Below are 20,859 nucleotides of genomic sequence, written 5' to 3' on the forward strand. Positions count from 1 at the left end.
AAACAAAAAAAAAAAAAAAAGGAAGGAAAAAAGGACAGGAAAGATAGCTGTGAGTCCTGGTGGGGTGAAACTCAGGCATCAGGCCCTAGCCGGGAGGGCCCACAGGTAGAGACGCACCTGCACCCACAAACCCTGCAACAAGTTGCCTCCTCCCTGGCCCGGGACACGGGAAACCTTTGCTAAGTGATCCGCGCCTGGGGAATGTCTAAATTTATTTCTTTTCGCCTACCCTTCCGTGGACTTTTACTCCAATTTCGTTTAGATGACTCAAACAATTGCCATTTATCTTGGGGACTCCTTTCACAGTCCGGTACACGCTATTTTGGATAAAAGCTAAAGCACTCACCACTAGTGCGTATTTGAAAGGGCAGCACTAAATGATCTCTCAGATCCCTCTGTACTTAATAATTCCTGTGCAGTCAGGTTTCAATTTAGGCTGAAGTTTGTCCAGTCTCTCAAAAGTATCGGAAAACACTACACACATGGTATTGACAAGTATTATGATGAGGTGCAATTACAATAGCGCCGGTGCCGAGATTATATTAACAAAATAAGGTGTTGTTCTATCAATATTGTCTAATATGTTAAGCCGGTGTTTGCAGAGTCACTTTGTTACTGAGGGATTTCAAACCCCGTTCTACAAGAGTGTTTGAATTACGGCATCAGTAAATTGATTAAAAGAATGTATTCTTCTTAATTGCTTTTAGGAACCAAACATATGTCTACGGAGCGGCGAGAAATACCCTCGAGTCAGTCTTATCCATTCTGTTTCCACATACTTAAGTTTCTATTACTTTTAGGAATGACCTTTTACAACCGTCATTAAAATCCAATCAGCAGAAACTCTTCAGACCCCACAGCTGGTTGGCGCTCGGGCAATACCCAGAGGACCACCAGGGTGACCAGGGTTTTACCGAATCATAAGAAGTCAATGATCCAAGAAAGGGCTCCTTGGGGACAGGGCAAATTAAATAAGTTCACAACCTTGGGCCATTCAGAATGGTTTCGCTCTTGGCTTACACAATTACATCTTTAATTATTTTCTTCCTAAACTAATTACACCGCTGGAGAAATAACGCGTCTCTGAACTAACATGGAAGCTTTCTGTCAAAGTTTGAGTGTCGCCTTCGAAAGCGCTTGACTTCGAAATAACTAAATAATAACTAAAGTATTAGTTCCCTTCCCTCTTTTCCTAGCGAGTGGCTCTGTCCAGGGCTAGATCTGGGGGCCTTTTGGCTGTGGCTCCTCTCCACCCTTGCCCCCTCTCCCCCTGACCCCCAGTAGCCTGAGCAGGGTCAGGTCAGTGCTCCAGAAACTTGCAGCCTTGTCCCTGCCAATGGCCACACTGCTGCCAGCCCCAAAGGCTCCGGCTCAAACGCCAGCAGCAGTTTTTTTCTTTTTTTTTTTTTTTTTTTGCTTTTTGGGTCACACCTGGAGATGCACGGGGGTTATTCCTGGCTTATGCATTCAGGAATTACTCCTAGCGGTGCTCAGGGCGACCATATGGGATGCTGGGAATTGAACCCGGGTCAGCCGCATGCAAGGCAAATGCCCTACCCGCTGTGCTATTGCTCCAGCCCCCTGGCAGCAGGTCTTGACTCCACCAAAAGCGAGGCAGGGACCTGAGTTATTCCTCCTGTGACTAAGAGAGCAAGACAGGCGCCTAGAGGAACCAGACTCCCTGCAAACTTGTTTTTCCACTGGCCTTTCTGTGTTTAAACAGGATTTCACCATCTTCCCAGTTACTCGAAGCAGGAAATCACAGTCCGTCTTAACGCTGCTCATTCACTCTCCACCTTGGGGACTCTGCCTTCAGCATACACACACACACACACACACACACACGCCACCGTGTATACCATTCTTGCCCTCCCGACCCTCCGTACGGCCCCCCTCACAGGCCCTCTCTCGCTTAAGTCACAGTGGACAGCCCTGCCCATTTCTGCATTTCCTTCCCGCTCGAAGCGCACACAAGCTTCTCCAAATGCAACCAAGCTCAGCTCAGCCCTCTGACCACCGCTTCAGAGTGCTGGTCACTCCCTCGGCCACCTGGTGGCCCGGAAGCTCTGGCACCACGCCAGTTCCTTCCACCAGGGCGAGTCTTTGTCAGCGTTTTTTCCCTCCTGCCCTGGTCCATCAACCCAAGTGTCCTTGGGTCAGGGCTTAAGTGAAGCTCCCGAGACCTCTTGACTCCCCAGAGTAGGTGGTTCCCCCCCTGCCCCCCTCCCCGACATATTTTCCTTTTCCTAGAACTCTTGTTAATTTGGAGAAACTCCTGCCTCCCCAGTCAAGGTCAGGGAGAGGACAGCGTGAGCCCATCTGCCAGGCTTCGTGCCAGGACAAGCCCGGAAGCAACCTGGCCCGAGACAGTCCTGCTGTTAACAGCTGGACACTTCGCTTAATTTGATTTTCCTAAGTGGGTTGGATGTACTGGAGGGAACAAGACACGCTGGGGACATCTGAAGGGCCTCCCGGACACGGAGCTTCCCGGAAAGTGTCTTTCCACCAGGCGCTTGCCGGTGCCAGGTTAGTCACAGATATGGCATTCCCTTTCTTTGCAAGCCTAAGCGAGAGGTGGCTTAAGAATGCCATTCCACCCAGAGAAAGGAAAGGGTTAAGCAGCATTAAGAGCCAACACCTAGCCAACAGCATCACGCCAACCCGCGGGAAACTTGCACGCTCATTCTCTGAGACAGTGGCCAGAATTGAAGAGTAATAAACCACTCAGGCCCAGGATTCTTTGGCAAAGCCTCGGTACCATTTTTTTCTTTCTTTTTTTTTTTTTTATACATGGTCATAGTCACTAATAAAAATGAATGCAACCAAGTCGGTTACAATTCAAGTCGTGATCAAAAGAAAGAAACCTGATATCAAGTCCCAAACTTAAAAAAAAAAATCTAGTTTCAAATCAACACTGTTTAGACAGCTGTCATTCCAAATCCCCCATCCAAACACCAAAATCGGACAGCGGTCCTGACCTCCATGTGCTCGGCGGGCCGCGGGAAAGGGACAGTTCTTGACTTGGCTCCTGGCTCTTGCCGAAGGCCCCAGCACGGTCCAGCCTAATCCCCAGGCCAAGTCTCTTCTTGAGAACATGGAGGCATCTCTTGTGAAGGGTGAAGGAAGCGCCTCCGAGGAGCCTCGCCTCCTGTGGGGGCCTGCCCAGTCGCCCAGGGCAGTGAGCCAGCCAACCGGATTCAAGGAGGGGCTGGGAATGCCACAGGAACGCAGGAATGGTTGCGATGACTCATGTAGCTCTGACTCCGGAACAGGCTCCTGACGGGCAAGGCCGCTGAGTAGGGACAGCTCAGACCCCGTGTCCCCTCCCACGCCCAGCCTGTCCAAATCTCTCTCTCCCTTGATCTTGTCTTGCTGCTGTTACTGGCGTGTGTGTGTGTGTGTGTGTGTGTGTGTGTGTGGTGGGGGAGGTTCTTCCATATTTCCCTGCTCTCTGCTTCCCTGGCTCCTCTGGAATGTGCAAACACCCTTTCACCTATCTTTTCTTGAAAACGCCTCCTGGGACTGGAGAGATAGTACGAGAGGAAGGCGCGTGCCTTGCATCCTGCTGACCCCAACTCAAAAATCCGCAGCACTGTTTATGGTCCTCTGAGCACTGTCATCTATACCTTAGCACAGAGCTAGGTGAGCACCACACAGCAGAGCTGCCCCCCACACTGCCCCCCCCCCCAAACAATACCAAAATGTGCATCCCAAACTTCACCATCTCTTGGACACTAGTTCTAGTTCTCCTCAACCTCAGTGAGAGCTCGCTTCTCCTTCCTAATTTTGCCTCTGCATTTTTTTTTCATTTGATTATTATGGCAGTCTGTTGTCTCAAGATATATGTTCAACCGCCCCATTACAAGCAAACTTGACAGGGATTCAGGACTTTATTTATTTATTTATTTATTTATTTGCTTTTTGGGTCACACCCGGAGATGCTCAGGGGTACTCCTGGCTCTGCACTCAGGAATTACTCCTGGCGGTGCTCAGGAGACCGTATGGGACGCTGGGATTCGAACCCGGGTTGGCCGCGTGCAAGGCAAACACCCTACCTGCTGTGCTATCCCTCCAGCCCGGGATTCAGGACTTTAACTGTAAGACTTGAAATCCTAACACCTGAGGAAACACGGTCAGGTTTCTTGCCGTTGGTCTTGGCAGCGCTGTACTGACTCTGGCACCTCACGTGCGGGCAACAAGGAGATCAAGAAGTCAATCAGAGAAGAAATCAATGACCAGACAACTCACAGAGGGGACAACGTTAGGCAACCATTGACTTAGGAAGAATCAGCATCCAAATAGGCGATAAACTCGTTGTGCAACTCAATGGCAAAACACCGAATAATCTCATTAAATATAGATGACGGGAGAAATCGTAGGAAGGTTAGGCACTCCTGTGCATGTGTCACTCCTGGTTTGATTCCTGGCACTGGGGTCTCCTGAGCGCTCTCAGGAGTGATCCCTGGCATGGAACTAGGAGTAGCCTCTGAGTACCTCTAGGGAAGGGACGACCCAACCCCACCCCCCAAAAATACTGAACCAACCTAAGTATCTGCATAAAGAAGACACACACACACACACACACACACACACACACACACACAGGAGTATTATTCAGAGGGAGGAGGAGGCCCTGCCATTGCCTCTGGGACATCCTGTGAGCAACGTGAAATAATCAGGAAGACAGATGCTCTGAGTTCACTTAGGAGTGGATCCCAAACCAACCCAATTCGCAGAAACCAAATAGAACGATGGTTGCCAGGGGTGAGGGGGTGAGGGACATGAGATGCCAGTCAATGTACACAAACTCCAAATTAGAAGGCGAACAGGTTCTGGGTCTAATGTATATGGTGACTCTAGCTAACAGTGTTTCATTATGAATTTGGAAGTTTGCAGGGAAGGGACAAGAAATGTTTTCTCTCTCATTTGCTCTCTCTCTCTCTCTCTCACACACACACGTAATTGTAAGTAGTCAGAGAGGTGTGGTGACCATTCTGCAGTACACAGGGCATTAAACCATCACCTTGTACCCATTTAAGTTTACACAATGTCATGTCAAGTATACCTCAATAAAGCCGAAAAAGATGGAAAAGCCCTGAGCTCAGCATCTCCTCCCCAGGAGCTTTGTGATACTTGGAAGAAGCCAACTAAACCCGAATGTGAGTAATTCCTTTTTACTAGAGAGTTCTAACGCAGCGACTGTCGGCTGCCCCATGCCTGTCTCCACAGGATTTGATGATAACTTTCAGTTCAGATTGCAAGTAACTTTTTCCTTGCTGCTGCGAACGGTGTGACTTCATCTCTTGTATTAATATTTTGGACTCTGTCTCTCTCTTGTACATTCTCCTGGAGATTCGTATTAGCTCATGTGACTGTGTAACAAGTGACCCCAAACTTGTCTCTGGACAGTAAAGGCTTGTTTGCGATAGCGGGCCTGAGATGTCCTCCCCCCCCCCCCCCCTCCCTCTCCATTTAGGGCCAGAACAGCCTGTGATCCCTCCCCCTTGGAGGGGACGCAGCCTCTGATATGCTTCTGGTCAATAGCGCATTGTGAAAGAGCCGGGTTGTGAGTCCAGCAGGCGCACCCTCCCGTGGCCTTTGGTCTTATCTGGTCCACTGGGTGTTGGTTTGCGGCCACGTGCTGGATGGGGGGGGGGGGGCATCTAGCTGCAGGCAGCCTGGAGTTCCTTGGTGCTGACTGACCCTTGGCAGCCAGTGGCCAGCAGACACCCAGGTGCTCCCGGGCCATGGTCAGCGCCTGAATGAGCCCCGAGGTGGTGGGTCCCCCAGCATGGCCCCCTGAAGTGGTTAGCCTGTCTGGCCGCCTCCAGACAGCCTGGGGAAGAGAACTTCGCAGAACTGGTGGGTTCAAGTCCCCCCCAGCCCACAGGCAAAAAGAAGCAGGATGCCAAGTGGGGGTTGACGTGGTCGCTCCGTTCCTTTGGGGCAATTCTTCCTTCTTCACTGCGACAGCAGGAGGCTCGTGTCACACCCCACCAGGTCCTCTGGGTCCAGGTCTCAGCGGTGGGACCTTCCAGCTCACAGCCTTGCTGGCACCGGTGCCACCAGGTGAAGGCCGGGCTGAGCCGGGCATGAGATGTCAAGGTGGCACTGACCCCGGTGGGCCAGTTCACACTGCAGGAGCCCTCAGTGACCTGCCCCACCTGCAAGACCGGAGAGCCAGGCCAAGCGGCCTTATCGCTTCCGACCTGGACTCAGCAATCACTCACTCTGTGACTTCTCAGCCGTAGCCACCCGGGCAGCGGGGACCACCCACGGCAGGAGGAGCAGGAGACAAGGCTTATCGGGGCCATCGGGGTGCAGGAACAAAGTAGACACTGTCATTAGCACGGCCCGGCAGCACCCCGGCTCCTTGCAGGGACCCTGTCTCTCGGCCAGCGTGCTCTGAAGGCCTGGCTGACGTGCCCCAGCCCAGGTCACTCAGGGATTTTCCTGGTTTTGCCCTTGGTTTGGGTCATTTGGCCTTATGTGCTGGCATTCCTAGGAATTTTTTGGAGGTGTGTGTGTGGGCATACCCAGGGGGAGGGGCTAAGAGGCTACTTCTATGGGCCTCTTGAAGGATTTGGGGGTCCGTGTGGTGCCAGGCATATGCTGTTGCCCATTTTGTGGAATATCTAACAGTGTCTGGAGGAAAGCATAGATATTTTTGTCAATATTATTCTTTGAGAGTTTTATTTACTTTAGTTTTCTTTACCACCGGGTAAATAAAACTATTTTAGGGTACAGTGCAGTCCCCTCAATTGAGCTGACCGTGGCCTATTTTCAGCTGGCCATTATTCCTGGAACGCCACCATCTGGGGAGTTGGCTCACACTTGGGGGTCCCCACGAGCACCCCTCCTTTCCAGAAAGTCTTCACCCTCGTTATTTGACACCAGCACCCTGTTACTGCCAATTCTCTGCTCTCCTGGGGCCAGAGAACCCCTCCGGAGGAATCATTGGGCCCGTCCCTATTCTGTCTCTCCAGATCGTGTTCCCTAAAGTCTTGGTGGTCGGCGCTCATGGGTGCTGATGTGGCGGGCTGTCTTCTCGGCTGTGTGACTGTCGCGAGCTGCCTGGTGCCGCCTTGTTTTCTGCATGTCTCTCCCAGCTGAGGATTTCCAAACATTCAGGAGGGCGAGGCACCGGGAGATTTAGGAACTGGCCAGTTTGTCCACCCTTCACCTGGACCTTGGCCTTACTCGGCCCCCAAGTCTGCATTGATTTCACTCTGATGGCTTACAACAGCTTTCTTGTTCCTCTGTTATCCACTTGCTGTTGTTGTTCTTTGTGGAAGGCTTGATACTTGCTGGAAGCGAACATTGGTAATTGGTCATTAACATTGTAACAGAAGACCTTTAAAGAAGCTCCACTCAGAAGAATTTATCAGGGCTTTCAGTAATTTTTTTCCCAGCATGTTGTTATTTTTCGACATCTGAAATCTTGTAAAATTTTAATTTTTTAATCCAACAGCTCCTGTTTCTCTTTGAACCATTCTATCTGTAGCTAGCAAGTCAACAACAAATACATTTTTTTGGGTTGATATTCATGTCTTCCTGTTTGTGATAAAATTGTATAAATCTATTTTTATTTATTTATTTATTTATTTATTTATTTATATTTTGCTTTTTGGGTCACACCCGGTGATGCTCAGGGGTCACTCCTGGCTCTGCACTCAGGAATTACTCCTGGCTGTGCTCGGGGGAACCATATGGGATGCCGGGGATCGAACCCGGGTTGGCCGCATGCAAGGCAAACACCCTCCCTGCTGTGCTATCGCTCCGGCTCCTGTATTTATTTATTTATAATTGTATAAATCTAAATTAAATCTTGAAACCTGAGTAGACAGCATTTTTTTTACTAAATACTTGAATATTAGAAATGTATAACTATTTTTATAAACCTTTCATAGAAAGCACTTGTGATGTTAAGTCATGTGTGTGTATACACACACACACACACACACACGTGACTGGAGCGATAGCACAGCAGGTAGGGCATTTGACTTGCACATGGCTGACCCAGGTTCGATTTCTCCGCCCCTCTCGGAGAGCCTGGCAAGCTACCGAGAGTATCTCGCCCGCATGGCAAAACCTGGCAAGCTACCCGTGATGTATTTGATATGCCCAAAACAGTAACAACAAATTTCACAATTTGTTGTGAGACGTTACTGGTGCCCATTCGAGCAAATATATATATATATATATATATATATATATATATATATAGTATATTTAATACTGTGGGAATGAACAGTTATTCCCTGTAGGGGAAAGCTCTCTAGCTCTAAATACTTGGTTCATTTGGTGTAGAGCTACTCAGGATAATCTCTGCATTGGCGGGAGGTGTCTCTTCCACCTGCTTGAACAAGCTCCACTGTGGTGAATCTCTTCCTTTTCCCTTTCTGTTGCCTGACTTCCTCTCAGTCCTCATTTTGAACTAAGGAAAATGACTAGTTCCTACATGTCCTCCATGCCAACACCCTAAGGAAACTGAGTTAATTCCAAAGTCCAAGGGAAGGCCTCCGGTAAGTCAGGTAGGCGGGACGCCCAGCCCTGAGGGGAGGGGGCGGGAGCCCTAGTCACAAGAGGCCACACTGAGGAATCAGAAAGGACCAAGTGTCAGGGAATGTCAAACAGGGTCACTGTGGGGCTCCAGGTCGGGTACACGTGGTACATGTCATGGTCAGAGGTTTCATATTGTGTGCCAGAGTTTCCATATTGTTCCCCGTGATTACATATTGTTCTCCGTGGATCCATATTAGATCCCAGTGGTTCATTTGTGTAAGGTAAAGGCCCTCCCGTTGATCGTCGATTTGCTCGAGCGGGCCCAGTAACGTCTCCATTGGAGACTTTGTTGTTACTGTGTCTGGCATATCGAATACTCTCGGTAGCTTGCCGGGCTCTCAGAGAGGGGCGGAGGAATCGAACTCGGGTCGACCATGTTGGCCGCTTGTAAGGCGAACGCCCTACCCGCTGTGCTATCGTAGTGGTTCCGTATTGTTCCCAGTGATTCCATCTTGTATCCCAATGGTTCCATATGGTATTACAGTGGTTGCACATTGTTCCCAATAGTTCTTTCTTTTTTTTTTTTCTTTTTGGGTCACACCCGGCAACGCTCAGGAGTTACTCCTGCTTCTTGCACTCAGGAATTACTCCTGGGACCAGCTGGGATGCTGGGAATCGAACCAAGGTCAGCTGCGTGCAAGGCAAACGCCCTACCTGCTGTGCTACTGCTCCAGCCCCTGTTCCCAGTAGTTCTATATTGAATATCATCGATTTCACAGTGTATCCCAGTGGTTTCCTATTATTTCCAGTCGATCCATATTATATCACAGTGGCTTCATATTGTACCTCAGTGGTTCCCTATTGTTCCCAGTGGTTCCATGATACTTCAAAAATTCCATACTGTATCCCCGTGGTTCCATATTATTCCCAGTGGTTCCATACTATATTCTAGCGATTCCACATTATACCCCACTGGTTTCATACTGTATTCCAGTGGTCCCATATGGTTTCCAATGATTCCATATTCTTTCCAGTGGTCCCATATTGTTTCCAATGATTCCATATTCTTTCCAGTGGTCCCATATTGTTTCCAATGATTCCATATTCTTTCCAGTGGTCCCATATTGTTTCCAGTGATTTCATAATCCTCCCAGTGGCTACATACTGCTCACAGTGGTTCTATACTATTCCCAGTGGCTCCATTATTATATTCCAGTGATTTCATTTTGTTCCTGGTGGCTCCATGTTATAGCCTGTGGCTCCATACTGTGCCAAGTGGTTCCATATTGCGCCCTGGTCGCTCCATATTTTTCTCAGCTAGAGTGTGGTTCTGCTTATTGGTATGGTCCGTTAGCATCCTAATCCTTCTGATCCATTCCCTTCAAAAGGGATACAGCAAAGCAGAAAGTGGCTTTCCATCCAGGGAAACAGGGATGTGTCCGACTAAAGTGAAAAGCATACATACTGCAGACGGGCTTTCCTGGCCATCATAAAATGACCTCTTATTCATTTACTCAGAGAATTCCAAACCGAAAGATGTGCAGTGTCTCTACAGAGCGTCTCCCAAGGCTGTTAGAACTCTGCTTTCCCATCTGTTCAGTAAAACCATCGGGCAGCTCCTTCGGAAACCCCATGGGCCTCGTACCTGCGTTCTTGGCCTCCAAACTGAACTGATTATAAGCTGGACTTGAAGAATTCTTATGCCAATCAATAGGAACAATAGTCTGACACAGCGAAATCTCAGCAGCCACAGAAGTCTCACCTTGTTGTCTGCAAGGGAAAAACCGCTTAGCGTACACCCTGCTGTAGGAATCGAAGACTTCAGGAATCAGGATCGCCAAGATGCTCTTTCTGAGTTTCCAGTGTCGCTGGGTGCTGGGGGCCACTTTTTGTCCCTTTCCCCACTGGAGACCAAACAGGGCAAACGTCTAAGTTGATATTAACAGCAAAACTGAGGCTGGCTTAATTCAGCAAGTACGTTGCCCAGTGGCCTTCCGACTTTGGATGTCTGGCCCCTTCTCTCCCGCCATCTGACCTCGTGGTGTGAGACAGCCAGCCCTCCCTCCTGCCTTCTGCAGTTCCGACAGACACTCGGACTGATGGGGGCTTTAGGGTGGCTGGTGCTTCCCGCTGGAAATCACGAGGTGGGGTTCAGCTCTTTTAAAGAACGATTCCTGTTGTAAGACTGGTGTTAGTCTGTTTCTGCACTGTCTTTCCACAAATGTGTTAACTTGTCCTAACTTAGACTATACACATGCCATTGTGTATTTTACACACACACACACACACACACACATATATAAGTATAGACTATTTTTTTTGGGGGGGGGTCACACCCGGCAAGGCTCAGGGGTTCCTCCTGGCTCTGCACTCAGGAATTACTCCTGGCGGTGCTCAGGGACCATATGGGATGCTGGGAATCGAACCTGGGTTGGCCGCGTGCAAGGCAAACATCCTACCCGCTATGCTACTGCTCCAGCCCCAGTATAGACATTATTTTGAAAACTCGCAGCACTGTATATCAGTCTCGACTCTTTGGTGAACTCTTAGAAGCCCTTTGCAGGGATTCAGGCGCTTTCCTTGGATTCCAGTGATTTCTCCTCCTCTCCCCCCTGCCCTCCGTGCACACATGCTTGCAGTTACTTCCTGAACCATTCAACGTTTAGTTACATGCCTCACCAAGCTTCAGCCCTCCATCCTCCCACCTGTCTCTCCTGAGAACTAGGACATTCTCCTCTGTGGCCCCAATGCTACCAGCGTGTCCCCCCCAACTAAATGTCGACATGGGAACAGGACCTGATGTGTGGTCCCGCTCACCCCTTGCCCCGTGGTGGTCTTCAGAGCAGTGTCATTCTACTTTTAGTATTTAACTGCCTGGGCCGTGGTTCTGCTGTCTCCGATGGTGTTATTTCTTGATGCTCTCGAATCTAGAATGGTCTCTTACTTTCCTTCCGTGGTGCCAGCCTTCTCCCTCGCCCAGGGTCCTCTCAGAGACCCTCCCATGCTGGCTGGCCTGGCACTCGGCCACGGCATCTGCAGTGCCGAGCTGGACGGTGGAGTCACCCTGATGGGGTCTGTCACGTTCCTCTCGTCCAGCAAACTGTGAACACAACCTCGGTTCCCCAGCAGCATGGAAGCCATGTCCTGGCCGCCACAGAAGGTTCTGGAAGGCAGAGCTGAGGGTCGCTGGGAAGGACCGAAGGCGGGTTTTTCCAGTCCGGCCAGTGTCCTCTCTTGGTGCTGTCGAGGGGCGGGTGGCCGGGTACAAGGAAAGGCAGGTCTGCTCCTGCACCCAAACCCTCCCCTCCCACACGCAGCCACGCGGCCCTCCTGCTCCTGCGTTGGGTGCAGGGCGCAGACTGAGTGTGGGAGGGGAGACGGGTGGTGTGAGCGCCACCCTCCGCATCACCCTCACCATCCTGGGCACTGCCAGGTGTGGCTCTCAAACCCGACAAAACATCCTGACCAGCTGCTGATGAGGGAAGAGCGGGAGCTGCTGGCCACGAGGTGGTGGGCGTGTGGCCACGCCTCAGCCCGCAGCTGCCCCAGACGTGCCCGCCAAGGTCAACACGCAGATGCGCCTCCCGGGAGTGAGTCTTCATCGATTATTTGCACATGTGGTGAAGCCCGCCCTGGTCAAAGGTTGACAGCTGCACTCCTGGGGTGGGGGCCAACAGGTGCCTCCCTGCCTCCCCGTCAGTGCCCGGGACCGTCGTGCCTCTCCTCCTCGCTAACATCTTTGTTTAGTTTCTGGCGCTTAAAATTCAGGGAAAGAAAGAGCTGCTGCCAGCGTATGTTTGGGCCATGCCCAGTGGCGCTCGGGGGACCATTGGGGGTCTCAGGGAATGTCCTGAGGTCTGCTGCAGGCAAAGCAAACACCTTAATCCCTGCTCTATCCCTCTCTCCAGCCCAGCTTGTCATCTTAAAAGCTTTGGAGGCATCAAGTTAGCTGCTTTTAGTTTAGAACAAAGCCCAGTGGGTTGTTTTATGTTTTGTGTTTTTATTTATTTTTATTTATTTATTATTATTTTTTAAAATAATTTTTGCTTTTTTGTTTTTGGCTTTTTGGGTCACACAAAGTGATCGTCAGGGGTTACTCCTGGTTCTGCACTCACATTATTCTCATTCATAATGACTTACAACGAGTCATTCTCTCTAAGCCTCTGTTTCTTCGGGGCTCTATGATTCCTGAGCCATGAATGACCAGGGATTGAATATAATATAATATTATGTATTGCGCCGCACTGTATCACTGTCCTCCCGTTGTTCATCGATTTTCTCCAGCGGGCCCAGTAACGTCTCCATCGTGAGACTTGTTGTTACTGTGTTTGGCATATCGAATACGTCACGGGGAGCTTGCCAGGCTCTGCCGCGTGGGCGAGATACTCTCGGTAGCTTGCCGGGCTCTCCGAGAGGGGCGGAGCAATCGAACCCGGCTCAGCCAGGCCGGCTGCATGCAAGGCAAACGCCCTACCGCTGTGCTATCTCTCCAGCCCAATATTATTTATTATATTAAAGGTAAAGGCCCTCCCGTTGATCGTCGATTTGCTCGAGCGGGCCCAGTAACGTCTCCATTGGAGACTTTGTTGTTACTGTGTCTGGCATATCGAATACGTCACGGGGAGCTTGCCAGGCTTTGCCGTGCAGGCTGAGTACTCTCGGTAGCTTGCCGGGCTCTCATATAATATTATATATATTAAAACAAACAAACAAAAAGCAAAAAAAGAAAACAAAATTCAGTTCTGCATTTCTGCACTGCATTCATTATGAATCATCCTTGGCGGTACTTAGGGGACCATACAGGGTACCAGGGATAGAACCTGGGTCTGCCACATGCAAGGCAAATGTCCTACCCGCTGTACTATTGCTCCAGCCCCATGCCTGGTGGGTTTTGAAGAGAAAAGAAAAAAAAAAAAGTCTTCTAGAATGCAGCCGTGTGAGCAGAAGCCCCGCTAACCCACAGGGCTGTGCTGCTCCCGTCTCCTCCCGCAGGGGAGTGGGCACTGCAGGGGCCCAGATGCACGAGTGCCCAGTGCCCAGGGAAATTGTGGAGTGATGACACCTTCTTAGAGACCCCTTAGAGGTTCGGCCCCTCCTCCCTAGTCTGGGGATTGTCAACACACACCACCGGGAAACTGAAACGAGCTCACTCCTCCCGGGGTGAAAGTCAGCATCGTGCTGGTCCTTCCTGCCTGCCGTGGGCCTGAGCGGTCACTGTTGATACGGGGCAAATTCATGAAACCCAGGGCGGTGAGGCTGGTCCTGGTGGGCGCTACTTGGGACGCAGTTTCTGAAAACCCCCAATTCCACAGAAGGGAGTGTCCAGTCTATCCGTCCTAAAACCACACCCTTCCCCTCGGAAGACCGTTTCCCGCGTCTTCCGTTGCATCACTTAATGCTTCTCTCGCGTCTCTGTTTCAGTCCAGACCAGCACCAGCCCATACCGGGGGCAAGGCTGCACGCAGGCCCCGCGGGCTTCGGAGTCATCGGCCGAGACTGCAGGTTTGTGTGGGCGCCCGAGGACTGGCTGGCAACGGGTGGGCGGGGGCCGGGCAACGTCTTCCTTACTCACGTGGACGTGATCTTTGGCGTCTCGGGCAGATGAGGGATGATGCCGGTGTGCGTGTCACTGGCCACGTGGGCGCGGGCCCAGAGGGCCAGGCTCCCCCGGAGACCTTCCTGCAGGAGCTCAGCCTTGTGCCCGTGTGTCACCGGCCCCAGAATGGGTGCCACGCCAGGCCCCTCCGCCTCGCGGTGGGCGACTCCTCCCCACGCGGTGTGGGGGCAGAGGGAGAGTCCACCCGGTTCGGATCAACACCCCCTGAGGCTCATGCTTTGCCCAAGCTGCCGGCGAAACTGCCTGTAGGCTGCCCGGCAGGACGGAGAAGCAGGCCCAGTGTCCACCCCCCCACCCCCGTGACCTCCAGGACAGTGACGCCCACCTGTGGCCTTCTAGCAGCGGCCCTGCCCCAGGCCTACCCGTCCCCCCCAGTGCCGAGGCTACTTTGTAGCATTTTCCGTGGGTTCCTGTGGCTGGCCACCAGGTGTGGCCTCTGCTGTGTCCCTCATCTGCTGCTTCCGTGGCTGTTGTGGGAGGCTGATGGTCAGTGAAAGGGAGGCCAGAAGAAAAGGCCACAGGATGGAGGCTCTGGGGGGGGGTCTAAGGGGGATGTGGAGTCGGGGGTGGGGTGGGGGTTAGGGGGAGGAAGGTAACCCGCTCCTGACCAGGGGCCCCTGGAGAGGAGGAGGAGCGCCGCCTACTGGTCACTGCTGAGATGGCCTCTCACCCAGCCCGGTGTCCCGTGGAATCGGAAGGACCCCAGGGCCCGTCCTGAGTGGGAAGGGGCTAGAAGCAGGCCGAGGAGAAAGGTCTGTGGGGTGGCCTCAGAGTGGGGGCTGGGTTCCCCTTCTTCCTCGTCTCTGCGTGGGTAGGAAACCCGCTGAGACTGGCTTCACCTGAGTTCGCTCCAGAACTGGATTCTTTCTTCTGTTTTATTTTTATTTTTATTTTTATTTATGAGATGTGTGTATGGGCGGGGGGCTGCAGAGGGTGGGCTGTGCTTGGGGAACCCTGTCTGACCTGGGGATCTGTTCATCTCCTGGGTCCCACTTCTCCTTCCAGGCCTGGCTGCCGGCCGACTCCCGGGTGAGTGAGTGTGTGTGTGTGTGTGTGTGTGTGGTGTGTGTGTGTGTGTTGGTGGGGGGGCACGGGGAACGCTGGGGGCACTGGTCCCATCGTCCTTGCCTCCCCGGAGAGGAAGTAAGGGCGCTATAAATTGGCTTCTGCCCAGACCCCTCTCAGCAGAAGAGGTGCGCTGGACCGGACATTTTGCGTTTTCTGTTTCTAAGTTAAAGTCACAAGCTTGAGAGCCGCCATGTGGCCTGGAGAACAGTGATTGTGCGGCCGCCAGGTGTGACCTTGGACTAAATGTTCCCTTGGATCAGGTGTCGGCACTGAGATGCGTCTCTCCTCGCTGTTCTAGACTGGCAAAGTAGGACACTGAGGGGAAGGTTTTCTCCCTCCCTCTGGAAACCGTTTTTCCCTCCTCCCTCTGCCAATGGTGGCTGCAGCCTCACTGCAAGGAAACACGTGTCCTGCGTTGTCCTGGGGAAGAGCGCGGTCCCTGCGGGGGCATCTCAGCCGCTGGGACCCGAGGTCAGTCCCAGGGGAACGGCGTGGCATGGTGGGCTCTGACCCTGGCTACTGACGGAGCCACCCAGCCTGGAGCACTGCAAACAGAGCTGGGTGGAGGTCCCCGCAGACCGGTGTTTAGGAAGTGATGGGGATTTTCTCTGTGGTTTGGTTTTTTGGGTCAGACCTGGCAGAGCTCAGGGGTTACTCCTGGCTCTGTACTCAGGAATCACTCGTGGTGGGGCTTGGGGGACCATATGCGGGGCCGGGGATCGAACCCTGATCAGCCACGTGCAAGGCAAATGCCCACCCACTCTGCTATTGCTCCAGCCCCAGGAGTTAGGGGAGGCTTTCTGTTTATTTATTTTTATATATGGGGCGATAGCACAGCGGGTAGGGCGTTTGCCTTGCACGCGGCCAACATGGCCGACCCGAGTTCGATTCCTCCGCCCCTCTCGGAGAGCCCGGCAAGCTACCGAGAGTATTCGATATGCCAGACACAGTGACAACAAAGTCTCCAATGGAGACGTTACTGGGCCCGCTCGAGCAAATCGACGATCAACGGGAGGGCCTTTACTTTTACTTTACTATATAAATTAATATCCACTTAGCAATAAGTTTCCCAGGTATTCAAATGCCTCTTATTTTGGCTTGTCTTTTGGACCACACTCAGCTCAGGCCTTACTCTGGCTCTGCGCTCCGGGATCACTCCTGGCGGAGCTCAGGGGACCATATGGCGGGCCGGGGATCGAACCTGGGGTGACCACGGGCAGGGCCAGTGACCTACCTGATGTCCTATCACTCTGGCCCAAGCCTCTCTATTTTATTTATTATTTTTTTAATTTGGGCTGGAGCGATAGCTCAGCGGGTAGGGCGTTTGCCTTGCACGGGGCCGACCTGGCAGAGCCGGGTTCGATTCCTCCGCCCCTCTCGGAGAGCCCGGGAAGCCACCGAGAGTATCTCGCCCGCCCGGCAAAGCCTGGCAAGCTACCTGTGGCGTATCCGATATGCCAAACACAGTAACAAGTCTCACAATGTTACTGGGCCCGCTTGAGCAAATCGATGAACAACGGGAGGACAGTGAGTGAGTGTGTGTGTGTGTGTGTCTGTGTGTGTGTGTCTGTGTGTGTGTGTGTGTGTGTGGCTGGAGCAATAGCACAGCTGGTAGGGCATTTGCCTTGCATGTGGCCGACCCGGGTTTGATTCCTCCGCCCCTCTCAGGAGAGCCCGGCAAGCTACCGAGAGTATCTCGCCTGCACGGCAAAGCCTGGCAAGCTACCCATGGCATATTCGAGATGCCAAACACAGGAACAAGTCTCACAATGTTACTGGGTCCGCTCGAGCAAATCGATGAACAACGGGAGGACAGTGACAGTGATTTTTTAATTTATTTTTTTAATTGAATTGCAGTGAGACACACAGTTAACAAAGTTGTTCATTTTTGGGTTTCAGTCATAAAATGTTCCAACATCCAACATCTGTCCCTTCACCGGTGTATATTCCCCACCTCAAATGTCCCTAAATTTCCCTACCCCTCCTGGCCTGCCTCTATGGAGGGCACTTTTCTTCTTGGCCTTTGCCCTCAGGTGCTGTTATTTTTGTTGTTTTTGGTTTGTGGGCCCCATCTAGCGGTGCTCAGGGCTGCTCTGTCTCTGTGCTCAGGAGCACCCCTGGCGGGCTGAGGGGGCCATATGGGTCCAAACCCGGGTCACCTCTGGCTGCCTGGCCTGCTGTACTCTCTCTCGGGGTGAGATCTTTTATTTGGAGCTTTCTCCTTCTCAGATAAAGAAACTCCTTTCTTTTCCCGATTTGCCTCGGCTTGTGTTTTGCTGTCATTTCATTTGGGGCCTCTTCCTAGTAGCGCTCAGTTCTCAGCAACCGGGTGTTGCCTGGGACCAGAATTTGTCCCTGCCTAGGGTTTGTCTATTTTTAGCCCTGGAGTGGGTTTTGAAGTTTATTGAATTCAAGCTGATCCGTGGATTTCCCTCCTTTAATATTCTAAAGGGTTGGAGCGATAGCACAGCGGGTAGCGTGTTTGCCTTGCACGCAGCAGACCCGGGTTCGATTCCTCCGCCCCTCTCGAGAGCCCGGCAAGCTACCGAGAGTATCTCGCCCACATGGCAAGCTCCCCGTGACATGTTCGATATGCCAGACACAGTAACAACAAGTCTCACGATGGAGACGTTACTGGGCCCGCTCGAGCAAATCGATGAACAACAGGAGGACCGTGACAGTGACAATGACAGCTTAAAAACAACTGAGTTTTCCTGAAATAGCTGCATAATCCTTTCTGCAAACTGTGGGCTTCAGTTCACAAGTGCATCTTTAAGGGTTTTTTTTTTGTTTGTTTTTTGCATACAACACACATTACTTTTGGAACCCAGTTCCCGGAGTCCTGATAAATCAGTGCGGTGAGTAACCACTGCAGTGAAGACAGGGAGCAGCCTTGCTCCAGAAATCACCGGCACTTTATCCCTCAGCGCCGGCCGACGTGCCCCTTACTGGCGTGCGGCAGAATGACAGTGCTGAGCCCTGTGAGTCTGGCAACCTTCCCTCCGCAGAAAGCACTCGAGACGTATCCATGTTATGCGCGTCAGTAGTTCATCCCCAAAGAACGTTCTTCTGAATCCGTTTGCATGGCACTGTGTCTGCAAGTGGCTGTTGGGAACGGCAGAATAAAACTCCAGCCAGATCTGGAGAAACATCCTTTCCTCTTTCTTGCCAAGTCGTGCTCCGTCGTGCAGCAAAAGCTCGGGTGGTTGGTCTGCTCAGCCCTGGGGGAACCCGGGGCCCTTCTTCCCTGTGGGGAATGAACCTGCTGGAGACCCACCAGCTGCTGCTTCCTGTGAGCATATGTTTTTTCACTGCATTTGGCCCCGGGAGTAGGATGGCTGGATCCCGTTGCTGGTGTGTGCTCGACTTGGTGAGAAACTGCCAAATTGTCTTCCAGAGTGGCTGCACAGGGTGCCAGGTTCCCTCGCAAGACTGTGTCTTCCTGAGTTTGTTCACGCCGGGAAGCAAACAGGGATGTCCCTGTCCGTGCGCGCCATGCGGGAGAAACACAGTGAACGATAGTAGCTCAGGTGACGGCTCAGAATCCCAGCGGATGGCACATCTTCAGGGAGGAAAAATTATTTTGTAGGGGAATGACAGTTAAAGGAAAAAGAAGTTTTGGGCTCCCAAACAGTGATAGAAGGGAAGGACAAGAGTGGGAAAAGGAATGGAGTGGGAGTGTGTGGGGCTGCCGGCTTATCTCTGACTCCAGGGCAGGGGAGTTCCTGTCCTCATTTTAGGGGCAGAGGGAGTGGGGAGCGGGCTTTGCAGCCTGCTCTTGCTGATTCATTTTCGCACAAATTGATTTGTAAAAATTAATTAGTCAAACACCCAAGAGTGGCCGAGATTAGTACCGGAATTTTGCTCCATGGCTTGGAGGCCAGCCACACTGTAGTGTGAGCTAGGGGAAAAGGGAGCTCAGATAGAGAAGGGAGCACCAAATAAAGGGTGTTGGGAGCATCCTCCCAGGATGGGAGAAGCATGCTGAAAGTAGACTATAGACCAAACGTGATTGCCACTCAACGCCTCTTTTGCAAACCACAGCACCCAAAAGGAGAGAGAGAACAAAAGGGAATGCCCTGCCACAGAGGCGGGGTGGGATTGGGAGGATAAGGGGGTGGGAGGGATGCTGGGACCCACGGTGGTGGGAAATGGGCACTCGTGGAGGGATGGGTGTTTGATCATTGTATAATTGAAACCCAAGCACAAAAATTTGTAAGTCTACAACTGCACCTCATGGTGTCTCACTAATAAAAATTAAAAAAAAAAACCAAAAAAATCAATACAACAAATAAAAAAAAATTAGTCAAATTTTATTAAGTTGTTCATACTTTATTGGATTCGGTATTCCATCACCAATCCCACCACCATTATTTCCAATTTTCCCAACCACTCCTCAAGCCTGGCCCTAGAGCAGCCCCTGTTAAATTAATTTTTATGTCAAAGGACATATTTAGGGGCTGACTTCATTTCCTTCAGAAGCCCTTCCAGGAGCTGACCTATTTAATTTGTAGGCTTTCTAAGCATTCAGGGGTGTGTGTGTGTGTGTGTGTGTGTGTGTGTGTGTGTGTGTGTGTGTACCTGTAGGCTCTGTGATGCCTTAATTCTTAATTTCCATTCCTACTGTTAATCATTCCTTGTATTTCTCCCAGGTCAGTCTAAATAGAGGTGGATCTATTATTGTCAGAGAACCAACTTCGGATTTCATTGATTTTTTTTTTTTTTGGTATGCTCTGTATTCTATTTTAGTCTCCTTTACTTCTCTGCTTGGTTTGAGTTTATTCTGGTCTGTCTCTATTTAAAAGTCAATGTTCAGATCATTGATTTCATATTTTGCGATAACTTAGTACCATGAATTTCCCTAGAGGCATGAATTTTGATAAGTTCACATTATGTTCATTTAGTTCAAAATTAATTCTTGCCTTTCTTTGAGACATCCTGTTTTGGTTCACAGATTTGGTTCATAGACCTTTGAATTTTCACACATTTGGGGATGTTCTAGAAATGTTCTTCCTGATTCCTAGTGGAGTTCTCCTATCAGAATTTTTTTTTTCAGTGACCCAGAATATAACATTTTACCTGCTTATCATTTTCCAAGTTGAGCCCCCTTCACCGCCAATATTCCTGCTATTTCGTTTTCAGGGTCCTGGGGTAGTCATGCTGATACTCAGTCCAGAATTTTTTTATCCCAGTCAGAGGTGAGGATGCAGTGCACTCACTCTATTGTGGCCGTACCATGAACTTCCAATACATTTTATTTTTATTTATTTATTTATTTTTGCTTTTTGGGTCACACCCAGTGATGCTCAGGGATCATTCCTGGCTCTGCACTCAGGAATTACTTCTGGCGGTGCTCAGGGGACCATATGGGATGCCGGGGATTGAACCTGGGTCGGCTGCATGCAAGGCCAACGCCCTACCCACTGAGCTATCGCTCCAGCCCCCTCCAATACATTTCAAAAGTAACCCCTAACCTAGAAATATCTTTTCTTATACTTGCGCCAAGATTTTGATATCAAGGTTATTTTTGATTCTCTACGAAGGTTTAGCGAGTTTTGTTTTTTAATTTATATGTTTCATGAAACTTACTGTTGAAGTTCATGTTGTCCTGGAAACTTCTTTATGGGAAGATTTTTGATAACTGATCCAATAAGATTGAAGTGTTGGTC

General features: G+C 50.9%; 1 protein-coding gene across 1 annotated transcript in view; it reads left to right on the plus strand.

Moving 5' to 3' along the window:
- The window catches only part of FANK1 (fibronectin type III and ankyrin repeat domains 1), a 71,368-nt gene that overhangs the window by 2,591 nt on the left and 47,918 nt on the right, over positions 1-20,859 (plus strand). Inside the window, exon 2 of the mRNA XM_056106719.1 lies at positions 13,927-14,007. Coding sequence (XP_055962694.1) covers positions 13,927-14,007 — 81 coding nt within the window. The remainder of the gene's footprint in view (positions 1-13,926; positions 14,008-20,859) is intronic.

The sequence above is a fragment of the Sorex fumeus genome, unplaced genomic scaffold, assembly GCF_029834395.1.
Source record: "Sorex fumeus unplaced genomic scaffold, SorFum_2.1 ptg000142l, whole genome shotgun sequence".
Classification (NCBI taxonomy): domain Eukaryota; kingdom Metazoa; phylum Chordata; class Mammalia; order Eulipotyphla; family Soricidae; genus Sorex; species Sorex fumeus.